The 16,760-nt window shown below is 38.6% G+C and overlaps 1 protein-coding gene across 1 annotated transcript; it reads right to left on the reverse strand.

Annotated features, from left to right (window-relative positions):
* Positions 1 to 1,338: 1,338 nt before the first annotated feature.
* On the reverse strand, positions 1,339 to 6,086 carry LOC110908320 (BTB/POZ and MATH domain-containing protein 4). Its single transcript, XM_022153239.2, has 4 exons — positions 5,569 to 6,086; positions 2,158 to 2,506; positions 1,820 to 2,087; positions 1,339 to 1,736 (listed from the first exon to the last, which is right to left on the reverse strand). Exons 1-4 carry the CDS (start codon positions 5,955 to 5,957, stop codon positions 1,528 to 1,530), a joined length of 1,215 nt encoding a protein of 404 aa, XP_022008931.1. The 5' UTR covers positions 5,958 to 6,086; the 3' UTR covers positions 1,339 to 1,527.
* Between the last annotated feature and the right edge of the window lie 10,674 nt (positions 6,087 to 16,760).

Genomic DNA, 16,760 nt, shown 5'->3' on the forward strand with positions numbered 1-16,760 from the left:
ACTGTCAGCCAACAACCCAAATTGTGATGGTTAATAAAAAAGAAAGGTAAAGACACCGAGAATTCTTACTAGAGAACCGTGAAAATCGCATAAACACTTTGACATATTACTTGAAGTATGATACATAAGGGGATTATGTACATGTAAAAGTACTTATGCTTCAGCTTATATTTTTTTTAACAGAAATACCATCAACAGAAGTGATATTCACAAACAAAATAATGGAAAATAAAATTCAGTTATCCAATAAATGTATCGTTCAATCTGCTTCTTAGTTTCATGCAAGTGTCTGAGTCTGACTGTCATTTAATTGTGTCATGAATGGATTCTAAAAGTTTGATACCTTGGTTTGCACAGTGAACAGAATCTGTAAATTGATTTAAAAGGTATTATAAAAACTTATGATGAATTTCATAAAGTCTTGCTGTTAATTTACTGTGTGACCACATGTCATGCGAGGAAGCGTGACGTTTGGTCACAGTTGGGTTCGACCGGTTTTGACGAAGCAACAATTCTTTTCTAGCAATCTCATGAATAATGAAAGTGATCATATCGTCTCAGAAAAAATAGCATACTTCATCCAGGTTTTTCTTCGGTTCAACATCACCTCACACACGCGTAAGTTTAGACTCTTTCTATTAGAGGTGGCAGTTTTGATCAGTTGACTTGGGGTATATTCGGTTTAAGTTTAACTGTAACAGATCAAACTAGTAAAAGTTTAAAAATATATAAAAGAAGGTAAAAAGGAAACAAGGCCACTCGGTCAAACTAGTTGTAGGCCAGAAAATCTCCTAAGCATTTTCTCATAAAAAAAAAAAAAAAAAAAAAAAAAAAAAAAGAGAGAAAAAACTGTCACTAAAACAGTTTTATTTTGGTACTAAAAAATAAAAAAAGTATGGGCTATATGTGTTTCGGGTCAACCCAACCTGACCCATTTCCACCAATGCTCCTCATGCCAGCTTCACAGGTGGTAGTCTAGCGGGGTCGGTACCATGCCAAAGACATTTCCACCTTTCCAGCACCCTAGTCATCAGCTGCTAGAAGAAAACGGTTTCAACTTCAAGCGCCAAAAGTGGGTGGTGACTAGCAACTGTTTTCTCAAGCTTGGTTTAAAATGCATACATCATGAGCGCATAACGTTATGCGTGTAGATTTATATGTCTGTATAATTTAGGGATGTCAATTGTATCGGGTTGGCGGGTCGGATTCATGTCAAAAATATCAACTCTAACATTAACACACTTAACTGCGTTACTTTTTGTTTGTGTAAATTATCTTCTTAACCAAGACCAATTTGGTCATTATATTATATCTTTTACAAATTACAACCAATGTAGATAACATTAAATTAAATTTTGTTAAAATTGACCAAATACAAATCTACAGTTAAAACCAACCACTCTTTTGTTACACGTCAAAGAACAGTCTTTTTTTTCATTTTTGTTTTATGATAAAAAGTAAAAAACGACGACGCAATCAATGTCAACAGTCAGCTATTCCCGAAAACTTTATTTTGTTTGTTCAAAATCAAGAATCTCCTAAAGTCCACATCCTCTGCCTGACCCTCCTGCCATTTGTATCTCCACCGTCTGAAAGTTGACCACAAACACTTCTTGACTTGCCACCACCGCTACTACTACAGTCATCATCACACCCCGCAACCGTCTTTAAAAGTTCAGACTGCAACCGAGGGCAGTTCTCTTTCAGATATTCAAACCCGTCTGATCTCATAACCGCTGCAACCCAAATATGTTTTCATTAGAAACACTAGAAGTCGCATAATCCACACGCTGCCATTAATGCATATATTGTAACATACCTGCAAGATTTTCAGCAGCGTATCTTAAGCAAACAGCTTTCAATTCAGTGGCATGATAACGATCGGCCAGTGCGAGAGCTCTACCAACGGAGTTTACGGTTATATCTTTACAGAGGTGAGACTCGCACATCCGTCTAAGTCTGACCAAATCATACTTATCGGCAGCAGCCAACAACTTGGCTGTTAACGAATCGGATTCAGAGAACGAGCTAGATGTCACTAACTCATCTTTCATAAGTGTGTCTCTGTATATGAAATGTAGCATAGCCTGTTCCACATTCAAAAAAGTTAAAACTTTGATACAAAAATTATATTATTACAATTTTAATTGAAGTTACCTTGAAAACTTGTGGTTCCATGTCAGTAAGCTCAATCTCATGATGCTTCTGTGCATCTTGTGTAAAGAATACAGACCGAAATACGGGGGATCGAGCGGCTAACACCAACTTATGGGCATGAAACTTTTCTCCAGCCACATGGAAGACGACGTCTGAACCTTCCATGTTATCGAGTAACGTACCGAAATGTGATCCGAGGTCAGACTCAGGTACTTTGATCGAGTGTTGTAACCTAGGACAATCTACTGCGGAAACCACGACTCCGACAGTACAGTTAATCTTCAAGCAGTCGTCCTTGAGATAATCTGAAGTTTCTAGCAATGCCCGCTTGAAAAAACGCTTGTATCCCCTGTGCAAGCACAGGCAAAATGAAACAAATCAGTCCAGCAGAACAAAAACACAACTTATCATAAGCATCAAAATTTGAGACAATAGGCGTTTCCAAGTAACGATTTCCTTCTTAACACTCAAAACATACGTCCATGAGACTAAGAAATATTGAAAGCAATTTAATGCTTGTAATTAATTTCCTACTTAATACAGGTAAGATCATGTTATGGTAGTAAAAAAAATAACCATTTACACCATTAGTTTTGAGTCAGCCCTCGATGCAAAGCCACAAAGCTCCAAAACTACTAACGATAAAGTTTGCTTGAAAAAAGACATAGATGATATGGTAATAATAATAACGTCATCAACTGAAAGGCTGTAATGTGGCAACTGAAAACAGTTGCTTAAAATATGCATAATACAATTTATTTACTATGTTGTGTAGCGATAAACGGTCTTCCATCCAATCTACAATACTTCAATATTTGCAAACAGGACTATGGGAGTAGCAATTAATAATCTTCAATCCAATCTACAGTATTTCAATATTTGTAAATGAGTATGAAAATTCATTATCGGACTTGATTTTTGTTAGTAAGTTATGCACCTGAAAATGCATGGTCCTTTCAAACAAAATTTAACTCACAACTGGGGATAGTGCTCCAGTGGTAAGGTGGAACTTGTTGTGGAGGTTTGGGGATCAAACCCCAACACCACCCGATTTACTCTGGGACACGTAACTTACCTCCCTCATGTTGGCCTTGCGACCGCTCGGTGGGGACGCCTAATAGCGGCGTCATGGTTTTAAAAAACGTTTGAGGCGTGCGCCTCAAGGGGTCATGGTTTCAAGCATTTCATGTCTTTTTTAAGTGTGTTTTTGATGATTTTGATGAATCTGATGATGAAATTAGTTAGTATTAGTATTATTTTTACAATATATACAATTTTTATATTTATTTATTAATACCGTCTCGGCCTTATGCCTCGTTTTGCCTCAAGGCTTACGCCTCGTGAGGCGAAGGGAAAACGCCTCGAAACTCGTTTCCGTTTTTTTTTTAAACCTTGAGCGGCGTACACCATTAAGGATATAACTAATAAGTAGAATAAGATGCCCATGGTGGCATGGCCTAAGTGGTCTAGTGCCATTGGTGATTGCCCCCCACAAATGTGGCGTGTGTTCAAATCCTTACAAGTGCAGGTTGATTAGGTGGTATTTAAGAGTTAAAATTGATGTTAAAAAATTAGAATAACATAACCAACTAAGGACTTTACTGTTTATCATATAGTCTCTAATATTCCAACGTTCATAGCATAGCTCAAGAAACCAAAAATACACAACCAGATAGCTCTATATAAGTATATATCATAGTAGACTAGTCAAAAGCACAAAAAAAAAAAATGCTCGCCTTGCCATGCGTCCTGGCGCAGTGGCGCCTTTGATTAGCATGCTAAATATTAGCAACTGCTTAAAATAACCCCAAATATAACTATACCAAAATCAGCCAAAACACCCCCATTATCAAGTATACGTATCCCAAAAGCAAGAAAACACCTAAATCTAAGAGAAGGATTTAAACATATGGTAGGCAATAGGGATATATTTAGATTAATGTTCTAGACCTACCAATCATTTCTCTATTTTACATAAAACTTAGACTACTGATATATACACAATGAAACACCAGAAAAACCCAAAAATAATCACTTAAAGCAACTTCTTATGGCGTAAATTCAAACTACATTATGAACTCTTGTGCTTGCAACCTCCAACCAAGTAAAGATTTCCCTTTACACGTAATACATCAGACTATGGATACTGAAGGCTATTTAATGCTTGTTATTGATTTCCAACTTATACGAGCAGAATCTGATAACTAACCACGTAATTGTAGTACAGAATAACCACTTACACCATTAGTTTTGAGTCAGCGCTCAATGCAAAGCCATGAAGCTCCAAACAAATAACAACAAAGTTCGCTAGAGATGCCATGCCATCAACTGAAAAGTTGTAATGTGACAACTGAAAACATTTGCCTAACAAATCTATAATAAGATTTATTGCTATATTGTGTAGTGATTAACATTATGCAATCCAGTCCAGATAACTTCAATATTTTCAAATGAGAGTGAAAAATCATTATGGCAATGTTCTTTAATTGTGCACCTGGAAATGCACAATCCTTTCAAACAAAGAATTACTATCTGGACTGCCTCTTTTACTAACATGCAGCCTAATGGTAGTCAAAAGAACAAAAGGTGCTCCCTTAGGCATCCAGGCAAAGCCCAATGCAGCAATAGCGCCTTTTGTCAATCAAGGGCAAAAGCAAATTCCGGCCAACAAAAAATGTCCTGAAACCATAGTTATTAAAGGCACTAGATGCAGTCAAAGCGCATAAGCCTCGCCTGGGGCCTAGGCGCAAAGCGCAAAAAAAGCAAGGGCCTGGGAAAAATAAAGCGCATAATGAAAAAATTTTAAAAATATATTATGTATTAGAAAAAGAATACTATTCTTCAAATAAAATAAACAAATTCTATTATGTAACACTTTATATCATCTAATTAGTACCAAAATATTAGCGTATTAGTGTAGAAAAGAAGTTTTCCTTGATTAAAAGTAGAAATTTGGCTAGAATCTTGTCGGAATTTAGCCGGAAACTCTCCGAAATCTAGGAATCTTGCCGGAATGTGCGCATGAACCATCACCTGGAGAGTTAAAGCGCAATTTCCTCGACTTAAAGCGCAACTACCTCGCTTCGCCTGAAAAATGGGCCTAGGCGCAAGAGGCGATGGCTTTTAACAACTATGCCTGAAACCAGCCTAAAAAACTAAAAATGACATCTTTAAACCGCCATGCGCCTTGAGTGCGCCTGCCTAGCACCTTCAACTACTATGATACATATTAACAACCCCTTAAACTAATTCCAACCATAACTAAGCAAAAACCAGCCAAAATACCCCCATTACCATTAAACAGCTTAAAAAACACCTTAATCTAAAGGGCGGATCTAAACCTATCTTTCGGTCAATGTTCTATCCTACCAATCATCATTTTCAATTTATATAACAAAACATAACACATACCACATACTACCCCGATACTTCAACGTATACGGACCGCTCTCCAACGCCCGATCAAAATGACTATGCACCTTATGCTTCCCTTTCCCACTCTGATCCACCAGAGTCAACTCAAACAACGCCCGCACATCCGTCCCCTCACTCGCAAGCGCAATGAACACCGAAACATAATTTGAATTGTCCTCCGGGTTCTTCCCATCCGGGTAGAAGTATATCGCCCATTGGTACCCTCCGATAGTGAAATTATCTCCCGCTATGTGTTTCCCGATCCCCATACCTTTCGCTAACGAATAGCCTTGAATGACGAAATGGTGTGACCCGTTTATGGTTTGGGTTACGGATCGGGAGCTTGTTGGGGAGGTGTTGATGGTGGGTTTTTCGTGATCGGTCATTGTGGTGGTTTTTTCATGTACGGATTTGAGAGAGAGAGCGTGGAATTCTAGGGTTTTGTTTGTGGGTGTGGAATTGGGGAATGTGGTTTGAGAGGGTATTTGTGTTTGGATCGTGTAAAAAGCGTGCACGTCTCTTCCTTTTAAAATTTTCTGTTTACTATTATTAAAATCTGACCATCTAAAATAACTTTTGTTGTTCACTTTTTAGATTTTTTTTCATTTTTATCCAAATATTTAATTTACTTTATTTTTTCTATCAAACATTCGAATGAAAATGGCAAATATCCTAAATCTTTTGGACGATTTGGCAAAAAAAAAAAATCAAACGTTTGGACGAAAATGACAAAAAATCTCAAAAGTGAAGGATTATATGCTAAAAAAAAGTTGTTTTGAATGAAAATATCAAACATACCCAAATCTCAGGGACAATTTTGGCAATTTACTCGTTATTGTTATGTTTAGTTTTGGGTTAATTTTTTTAGCGTAAACTGTCATTTTGGTCTCTCAGGTATAGTCACTTTTTGTCACTTTAGTTCAAAACTCAAACCTTTTAAATCTAAGTCCTTGTGATTTCAATTTTGTTGTCATTTTTGTCCAAAAGTGAAATCAGCTCATATTTGTCTACTGGTATTTTGTCATTTTCCTCAGAGGCAAAATGGTCATTATAATTAATAACATATGTTAATTAAAAACTAATAAAATAAAATATATATAAACCCAAAACACACACACACACACTCTCTCTCTCTCTAAAGTCTAAAGTCTCTCTCTCTCTCTCTCTCCGTCTCTCTCCCTCTCTATCCCTAAATTCTGTAAATCAAAGCAACATTTAAACTCTCTCTCTCTACCCTAATTCTGAAGAACAAGAAGATGATGCAGGGGCGGTGGTTATGGTTGGACGATGATGTAAGGACGGTTGTGGGTGGCCGGTGGTGCAGGGTTGGTTGTGGGTGGCCGGTGGTGCAGGGTTGGTTGTGGGTGGTCGGTGGTGTTAGGGTGGTTGTGGGCGGTCGGTGGTGTTGGGGTGGTTGTGGGTGGCTGGTGGTGCAGGTGGTTGGTGCAATTACATTCCAGCAATTCATATGTGTACAATTTAATACTTTTTTTTAATAAAAGTGAGTTTTATTCAACTTAAAAACAAAAATTTATGTAACTTATTTTAATTTTTAAGCATCCACGATGCTGTGTTAGTGGCATCAATCTGTGTAGGGGGTGTTAAAGTGTGGCGTTTGTGATAATGATTTGGTTTATCTTTATGAATTGGAGGTTGGAAAAAAAGAGAGGTTAGATGGAAATGAAGGTATTTTTGAGGCTACAATGCCTCCCTTAACTGGGTTTCTTCAGATCTGACACTAAGGTAGTGTTTGTTTTTTTCACAAAAGCTATTTCAGGTCCGTGCGTACACATCAATGAACATTTCAGCAACAATTTTCATAGTTTTTTTTTTTTTCAAAAATTTGGTTATGATTTTGTTTGAATTAAGATCTAAAACTTTGAAAGATTGTTTAAAACTTGATTTCGCATAACATGTTGCAAAATCAGCCAATTCTAACTGTGGAAACATCGTGAATCTGGGTTTTAAAGATGAAAAAGAATGAGTAGAAGAAGAACGAGTAGAATGTGTGTCACACCCCTAATTTCCACGTGTCACCGGTGGGCCTGGTGGGGAGTATAGTGACGTAGTTGGCATCATCATAGACAAACAACACAATATATAAATGCACAGCGGAAGCAAAGATAGATTCATTTCAACTTAAATAAGATGTAATATTAAATATCACTGATAGTTGAAACGGATCCACAGGCGGATCAAAATAAAATAAAATAAGATATTGTTCAACAGTTTTAATGTCATCCAAGCTTGCGAGACTTATTGTGGACGCTCTAGAAGACAGCCAGCCTAGTACGTGTAGTACCTGCACTTAACCTTTTGGGAAAATACGTCAGTTTACACTGGTAAATACAATTTAACTGACTCATTTTGAAAAGATTGAAAATTGATTTAAATGCACATGGCATAAAATATTTTTATAACTTGAGATAATTATACAATATAATCTTGTAAGGGATTTACATGTTACTCCGCGTTCAGTAGCCCAATCCGTAGACCGGGTTAAAGATTAATAGACACACCACAATATAGAGTTATACACTGACGGGTGTACGCCTACACCCCGTGCTCAGGTCGTGGCCATCTCGTAAGATGATGCCAAGGATATCCGGGACATGGTCATTAACCCCCCAAAGGCTTCAAGCAATAAAACACCTTCAAAACAGGGTCATCTCAATAAATTTAACCACTATTCGATTAAAGAATTCGATGCCGGACCAAGCGGTATATTATATACCGTACCCCAAGCCCGTATAGGGAAAATAAGTTAAAAAGTATTTACCTTGGTAAGTATGGATCACAATTAGCAAGTGAAGGTAGCTTTTACTGGGTCTCCTATTCTGGAACAAAGGTTGATAATAACCTATTAGATTTCTAACTGGTCTTTATTTAAGCCTAAGCTTAGACCGGTTAGTTTTAAGGACGATACGGTTCAAGCGCACGATTAAGCGAAGACCGGATAGAATGTGATTTAGACCCGACAAGTTTGAATACTTGTATAATTTGGGTATGCTAAATACACTCTGGATTTTGAGACAAAAATGATAATGTTTGACCCGTTTTGGTCAATTTATGCAAACTAGTTACATAAACCGAACCAGATGCGAAAAGAGCGTTACGGGCAACCATAAGAGTCATATGCAAGTTCCCTGAGATAATATGCTTTAAAATATGTTATAATATCAGTAAGATAACTTCTATTTTGCCCCATACGGAAATAAACTCAATTTACGCCTCATAAGGGCATTTTGGTCATTTAAAAGATTATAAAAGAGTTAAATTGGAAATCTGAGTTACAGGTCTGAGTTATACAGTAAATATACTTAATTTGACATATTATAATAGTAGGGTATGACCCATATACAAAACTCATCATTTAAAATCGAACTATGCACCTTAGGGGTATTTTGGTAATTTCACAAGGGCTTAAACGGTCAAAACTGGAAACCTGAGTTCAAAAACTTATACTTACTGTCATTTTATAAAAATATGCTAAATACATCAGTAGGTATAACCCTTATACGCTTAACATGGTTATAGTACATACTAGGCGTTAAAAACGCTTAAAAAGGCGATTTAGAGCCATTTCCGGGTTTTCAAAAGAAAGCTGATATTTTTATATTTCCAGAATGCTCAAAATAATTTATTTAACAAATAAAATCAGTAGAAAAAAGTTTGGGGTCAAAAAGATTTATAAAACTCATTTTATGGCCAAAAAGGTCAAAACCGGAATTAACCGAATTAAACTTAGAGACCTATGATACGATCAGCCAAAAATTAATTAAAAATCTTCAAAAATCCTAAAATATTATATAACATCAGTTGGTAAAAAGTTTGGTATCAAAAAGTGGGTTTAAATAGGTTATACGCTAATTACGCCGTTTATTTAACATAAAGCTTTAGATTTACGATATCGGGCATAACTCTAAATCTGGACTTCCAACTGATATCAAATTTTCGGTGCAAGTTTATAAATCAGTAATAAAGGTTTCTACTCTTTCACTTTTCCAAAAATCACGTTTTATAGCATAAAGGGCAAAATAGTCATTTTTACGCATAAACCGGTAACATGCATATGAATCGGACAAGTGTTGAACCAAGTCTTAAAATCTCAGAGAGTTGCACACAAATAAAAATGGTCCAAAATAAGCTCTAAGGCAGATCTCAAACATGCATGCACGGATCCGAATCGAGAGTCAAAGAAAAAGTCATTTTATAAGACTTTCGGTTCCGATCCGGGTTTATACTAAAAATTGTCGAGTTGATCATGATAAAACATATTCTTACATTCATTACAAAGTTATTTTGATGATCAGACTGATTGCATGTAACCTACATTACTATTTAGGCTAGATTTTACAAAAACACATTCTGTTGACTTTTTTAAGAACAACTTTGACTCGACAATAATCATGCTTAGAGTGGGAATCAGAAAATACCCTTTTGAGGGTTTGTTTCCCACATAAATACCAACTTGTAGGTACTTTCAATTTGAGAAATGACTGAGCCATTTTCGTTTAATCAAAAAGTCAAACTAGAGTTACGACGGATTGACTTTCGGCTAATAATCTAAGCTAGAACGAATTAGAGAAGGTTATGAATGCTTACAAGAGTCCTAATGAAGCTTAGAGATCACTATGAAGCAGCTTTGTCGTCCAGAAAGCTCCAGAATCCTTCTTGTGAATTTTTGAGAGTTCAAGTGTTCTTGGTTACTACCTTATGAGCCCTTTTATGCAAGTTTTAATCTGATTTGGGGCTGCCACAGAAGTCTAGAACTGATATGAGATGTATACAAGTGTCCCTAGCTGCATGAAATTCGATTGGAGGGCTTGGGAGGTGATAAAAGCTGTAACCAACTCAAAATTTGATCAACTGGCAGCTGTCCTTATGTTTCTGTCGCTGGGCAGGCCTCGCGTCACGCCTAGGGCCCTAGGTGTGACACCTAGCCCCATCTGATCCTCAAATCTCTTTTAATGTTGAAGTTTTGGTCCTTGGTCCTTTATTACGTGGTTTTGGCTATCAATCTTGCTCATTAGACCCTCAAACTTGGTTTTTATGGACCTTGGGACATTTACCAACATGGTAAAGTCCTCGGTTAACTTTGCGCTCACCCGAAAAGTCATGAAATTCGACGTTGACGCTTTTAACCCTTCAAGTACGGTTTTGGTCATAACTTTCTCATACGATAACGGAACTTCATGAAATTTTTACCACATATTCTAGTGAGTATATTCTATCATTACAAATCTTCGGGCCTGCCAAAAGATCACTCAGAGGTATAAATTCAACATGTTGACACTTTTAGTCCCTGTAGTTTGTAATTTCTCACTTTCGTGCATTTTCCGCTTCGTATGATCCATGATTTATCCGTTTAGGGTTATTGTAGAGTCTATTTATCCATTGTTGACACTTTGGACCCTTATATTCCATAGTTTTCACTGTTTGTCAACTTTAGTCCCTCTAAAGTATGTTTTCGCATATGCAAAGCCTATGACACGTGTCAATGCATCATTGGACGTAATTTTTCGAGGTGTTACATCCTCACCCCCTTAAAAGAAATCTCGACCTCGAGATTTACTGGAACAAATGAGGGTATTTTTCCTTCATCGTAGATTCTACTTCCCATGTGTATTCGGGACCTCTACGGGCATCCCACTTGACCTTAACAATAGGTACATGCTTCCTTCGAAGCTTCTTCACCTGTCGATCCTCAATCGACAATGGTTTTTCCACAAACTTTAAGCTTTCATCTATGTGTATATCTGTATGCGGTATAACCAGTGATTCGTCAGCGAAACACTTCTTCAGATTACAGATGTGGAACACATTATGTATAGCGCTAAGTTCTTCAGGTAGGTTTAGCTTATAGGCAACTGATCCGACGCGTTCGACAATCTCGAAAGGTCCTATGTATCTCGGGCTTAGCTTGCCTTTCTTACCAAATCGCATCACCCCCTTCCAGGGCGATACTTTAAGCAACACTTTATCACCTACATCGAAGTGAAAATCTTTGCGCTTTGGATCCGCATAACTCTTCTGCCTATCTCTGGCAGCTTTCAAACGATCGCGAATCTGAACGATCTTGTCTGTCGTCTCAAAAACGATTTCTGGTCCTGATAGTTGGACATCTCCAACTTCTGCCCAACAAATAGGCGACCTACACTTTCTACCGTATAAGGCCTCAAAAGGCGCAGCTTTTATGCTGGTGTGGTAGATATTGTTGTAGGAGAATTCGATCAGTGGTAGGTTCTTATCCCAACTACCACCCAAGTCGATCGCACATGCACGTAGCATGTCTTCTAAAGTTTGAATAGTACGCTCGCTTTGACCATCAGTCTGTGGATGGTATGCCGTACTAAAATTTAAACGAGTGCCCAAAGATTGTTGGAAACTCTTCCAAAAATGAGACGTATATCTAGTATCTCTATCGGAGATAATAGATACAGGTATACCATGCAGCGCTACAATCTTATCAACATACAATTGAGCTAACATGTCAGAGCTGTACGTTTCCTTAATGGGAAGAAAATGTGCTGACTTGGTTAGCCTATCTACTATAACCCATATAGTATCGTTTCCCTTCCTTGTCTTGGGTAATTTGGTGATAAAATCCATTGTCACCATTTCCCATTTCCACGTGGGAATTTCAGGTTGTTGAAGCAAATCTGACGGCTTCTGATGCTCAGCTTTGACTTGAGCACAAGTCAAACATTTAGCTACATGCTCTGCTACGGACTTTTTCAAACCAATCCACCAGTAGTTTGCCTTTAGATCCTGGTACATCTTATCAGCTCCAGGATGAACGGAATATTTGGAGCTGTGGGCTTCCTGGAGGATAACATCCCGAAGTCCTCCATAAACTGGAACCCATATTCGCCCATTCAGTCTTAGCATCCCATCCTTGTCATAGGATAACTGCTCCTCAGTTACTCCTAGCTTTTCTTCAGGATAGTTAGCTTCCAACACAGCTTCCTTCTGTGCAGCTAACACCCTTTCGTTCAAATTATTCCTTATTTCTATGCGCTTGGCATTGATTCTTATCGGCTTCACTCTTTCTTTTCTGCTTAAGGCGTCAGCAACTACATTTGCCTTGCCTGGATGGTATCTTATCTCACAGTCGTAATCATTTAAAGTTTCCATCCATCGCCTTTGTCGCATGTTTAAGTCCTTCTGATTGAACAAATGTTGAAGGCTCTTGTGATCCGAATAGATCACGCACTTGGTTCCATACAAATAGTGTCTCCACAGTTTCAATGCAAATACAACGGCACCCAGTTCCAAGTCGTGGGTGGTGTAGTTCTTCTCGTGCACCTTTAGCTGTCGTGAAGCGTAGGCAATGACCTTGCCTTTCTGCATGAGTACACAGCCCATGCCAGTGTGTGACGCATCGCAATACACCACAAATTCTTCTATACCATCAGGCAATGTTAGCACTGGTGCATTGCTCAACTTCTTCTTCAAAATGTCAAAGGATTCCTGCTGCTTAGGGCCCCAATCAAACTTGATCTTCTTACGTGTCAACGAAGTTAGGGGCGCAGCAATCCTTGAAAAATTTTTGATGAATCGCCTATAGTATCCTGCTAAACCTAGGAAACTGCGAATCTCGGTAGGAGTCTTTGGCTCTTGCCAATTCATAACTGCTTCTACCTTAGCGGGATCTACTTGGATACCACGCTCACTTACCACATGTCCAAGGAACTGGACTTCTCGAAGCCAAAATTCACACTTTGAAAATTTGGCATAGAGTTTCTCATGATGTAGAAGTTTGAGAATACAACGAAGGTGTTTCTCGTGGTCAGCTTGGCTCTTCGAGTAGATAAGGATGTCGTCAATAAAGACGATGACGAATTTATCCAGATAAGGCTTGCAGACGCGATTCATGAGATCCATGAATGCGGCTGGTGCGTTAGTGAGCCCAAAAGGCATCACTAGGAACTCATAATGTCCATAACGAGTCCTAAACGCTGTCTTGTGAACATCTTCATCCTTGACCTTCAACTGGTGATAGCCTGACCTCAAGTCGATCTTGGAAAAGTAGCTTGCCCCTTGTAACTGATCGAACAGATCATCGATCCTAGGCAAAGGATACCTATTCTTGATGGTGACTTTATTAAGCTCGCGGTAATCGATGCACAGACGCATCGATCCATCCTTCTTCTTGACAAACAAAATCGGCGCTCCCCAAGGAGACGAGCTAGGTCTAATAAAACCCTTAGCTAACAGATCATCCAATTGCGTCCTTAACTCCTTCATCTCCGTTGGTGCCAACCTATATGGAGCTCTCGCTACTGGCGCCGCACCCGGAATGATGTCAATTCGAAACTCCACTTGCCTATCTGGTGGTAACCCAGGTAGTTCTTCAGGGAATACTTCAGGGTATTCTGATATGACAGGGATGTCTTCAATCCTTGGCTTTGGCTCATCAATAGTAACTTGTGCCATATAAATGACACAACCTTTCTGCAGATATCTGGATGCCTTGAGCATGGACACTTGCTCAGGCAACCCATGCTGGGTATCTCCTTGAATAGTGAGTGACTCACCAGACGGAGTTTTAACTACCACTTGCTTTCTGTTGCACACAATCTGGGCTTGGTTGTGTGACAACCAATCCATACCTATCACTATATCAAATCCGACTAGCTTAAAGGGAAGTAAGGATAATGGAAAAGAGTGATTCCTAATGGATATAACACATCCATCTAAAACGGTTGAGGCGGTTTCTATGGTTCCATCAGTTAATTCCACCTCATACTCACACTTAAGGCCTTTACAGGCAATTTTAACAACTCACAGAATTTATTATCTACAAAAGACTTATCTGCTCCAGAGTCAAACAATACTCTAGCAAAAACATCATTTATAAGAAAAGTACCTGTAATAACATTGTCATCTTGAACTGCTTCCTTAGCGTCCATCTTGAAGACTCTTGCATTGGTCTTCTTTCCATCATCAGTTTTCTTAGCGTTCTTTGGGCAATTCGTCTTAATGTGCCCTTTCTCGTTGCAACCGTAACATGTTGCATCCTTCAGACCTTTACACTTCAAGGTCGTATGATCCGTAGATTTGCAGATTCCACAGTGTCTCGTGAGGGACTGCGATTTCGACTCTAAGCGACACTTCCCAAAATGGTTTTTCTTACAGGTTTTGCATTTGGGCTTGTCCCCTGATTGTTGCCAATCTCTCTTAAATCCCGACCCTTTCCTGTGGTCGTTATTCCCTCGGTGTCTCTTCTCCGATCTCCGTGAGGTATCGTCCTCACGCTTTCTCTTGTTCTCTTCCGAGTTTTTAAGAGCTCTCAACCTGACTACGTCCTGGGTGAGAGAGAGAGATAGATCAGTCACTGATCTGAACGTTGTAGGCCTCGATGCCTTAACACTTGCCTTAATCTCAGGTGCCAAACCCCCAATAAAACGGGCAATCCTTGTCGGTTCTGGGGTTACCAGGTATGGAACCATTCAAGATAGAGTGTTGAAAGTGGTGAGGTATGCCTGGCAGTCTAGATTTTTCATCACCAAGGATACGAAGTCTGACTCGATCCTTTCAACTTCGTGTTGTGGGCAAAAATTTTCTTTAATAAGGGCTACGAACTGATCCCATGACATACTGTAAAGTGTGGCCTTTCCGGCAGCTTGTAGGAGAGATTTCCACCATGCCAGTGCGTCCCCTTTGAATGATTGGGATACGTACTTCACTACATCCCGATCAGCACACCCGCTGATATCTACAACTGTATCCATTTCGTCTAACCAGGTCATGCAGTCGACCGCTCCCTTCTCCCCAGTAAAGTCTCTGGGTTTACATGAGACGAAGTATTTATACGTACAGGACTTGCTGTGCGATTCATGTTTCTGCTCGATCTCCTTTTTCGGGATACTGCTGTGGTTGGAGGAGTGATTATCCTCATCATTCTTCTTTGGCTCATCTTTCTTAGATGCATCCTTCTTAGAGAGTGGTTTGGTATGAGCCTCAGAATGATCCTTGGTCTTGGAATGTGGTGCGGACCGGGCCCTACTTCGGGTCCTACTTGGTTCACTATATTGCCTTTCAATGGCTTTGGCAACAACATTTTCTACTAATGCTTGTAGCTTCGCACCAGTTTTATGTATCCTAGTGTTGTCTGGTCCTTCCTCGGAGTGACTGTTTACTTCTTCAGACTTAGCCATGTGGTTTTAGGTGCTACATAAAAGTAAGGACAAGGTCTATTTAGAAACCTAACAGTATTATCGTTCTTGACGATTTATTAACCATGGTAATAAGAGCCATATTAGTTAATTTAATTAATTTCATTCAGGACTTTTTATTAGCAACTTTACCCTAGAATGAAATATATATATTGGCACAATAGGCCTAGTCACTTGGACAATTTCTAAATTTTGGATTTAGATTTTTATAGGATTAGAATTGTATAATTAAAACAAATAAATCCTTTGCTTGGCAGGGAGTCTATAAACCACGGCTGCCCTTTTTTTGCTTTATATGACATTAGTTATAACCCGTAGGCATCAAGTCATAATCAGATATATATACAATAAAATTTTGGATAATTTATAAAAAGTGACATGTGTGATTTTACGGATCACGCTAGTCAAGAATGTTAACATGTTTACAGATGTTAACAGAGATTTGAATCTTTTAAATAGGTTCTACCATATTGGCCAGGTCTTTAATATGACATTCAAGCTAGGTTTTACCTTTTTAAGATTCTTATTATTAAAATGGTAAATTAAAATAATAATTGCTATTTTTCATTTATTCGTATATTATATTTATGCATATAATTTAAAAATGAAAAACTTAAATTAACCATTTACAATAGAATTAACTAACAAAAGTTTGCCCTAAACGGGACTTTTACTCAAATAACATACCCACGCAGGGGCTAAACTAACAAACAAACCCACGCAGGGGTCAAACAGAAACAACATACCCACGCAGGGGTAGAACAGAAAGGAAAAACATACCCACGCAGGGGCAGAGTACAGAAATAAATGTCCTCGCAGGGACATGATTAAATAACTAGCAACAAGGATTTAGTAGTCCTTCTTGCTCTTTCCCTTGATCAAATCCACCATCTTCTTAAACATCCCACGATTATGCCGACGCTCTTCCCGCAACTCATGCCGCATCTCGCGTCGCACATCATTTATCCCTTGAAGGATTTCTTGAACCTGTGGTGGCGACATCATCGG

The sequence above is a fragment of the Helianthus annuus genome, chromosome 14 (genome assembly GCF_002127325.2).
Source record: "Helianthus annuus cultivar XRQ/B chromosome 14, HanXRQr2.0-SUNRISE, whole genome shotgun sequence".
In the NCBI taxonomy this organism is placed as follows: Eukaryota; Viridiplantae; Streptophyta; class Magnoliopsida; order Asterales; family Asteraceae; genus Helianthus; species Helianthus annuus.

Excerpts from the sequence above, each read along its gene's own strand:
- LOC110908320 (XM_022153239.2), bottom strand. The coding sequence starts at position 5,957 with ATGACCGATCACGAAAAACCCACCATCAACACCTCCCCAACAAGCTCC. Across the intron at positions 2,088-2,157 it reads TGGAACCACAAGTTTTCAAG|GCTATGCTACATTTCATATA; the intron begins GTAACTTCAATT and ends AATGTGGAACAG. Across the intron at positions 1,737-1,819 it reads CGCTGCTGAAAATCTTGCAG|CGGTTATGAGATCAGACGGG; the intron begins GTATGTTACAAT and ends TTTGGGTTGCAG.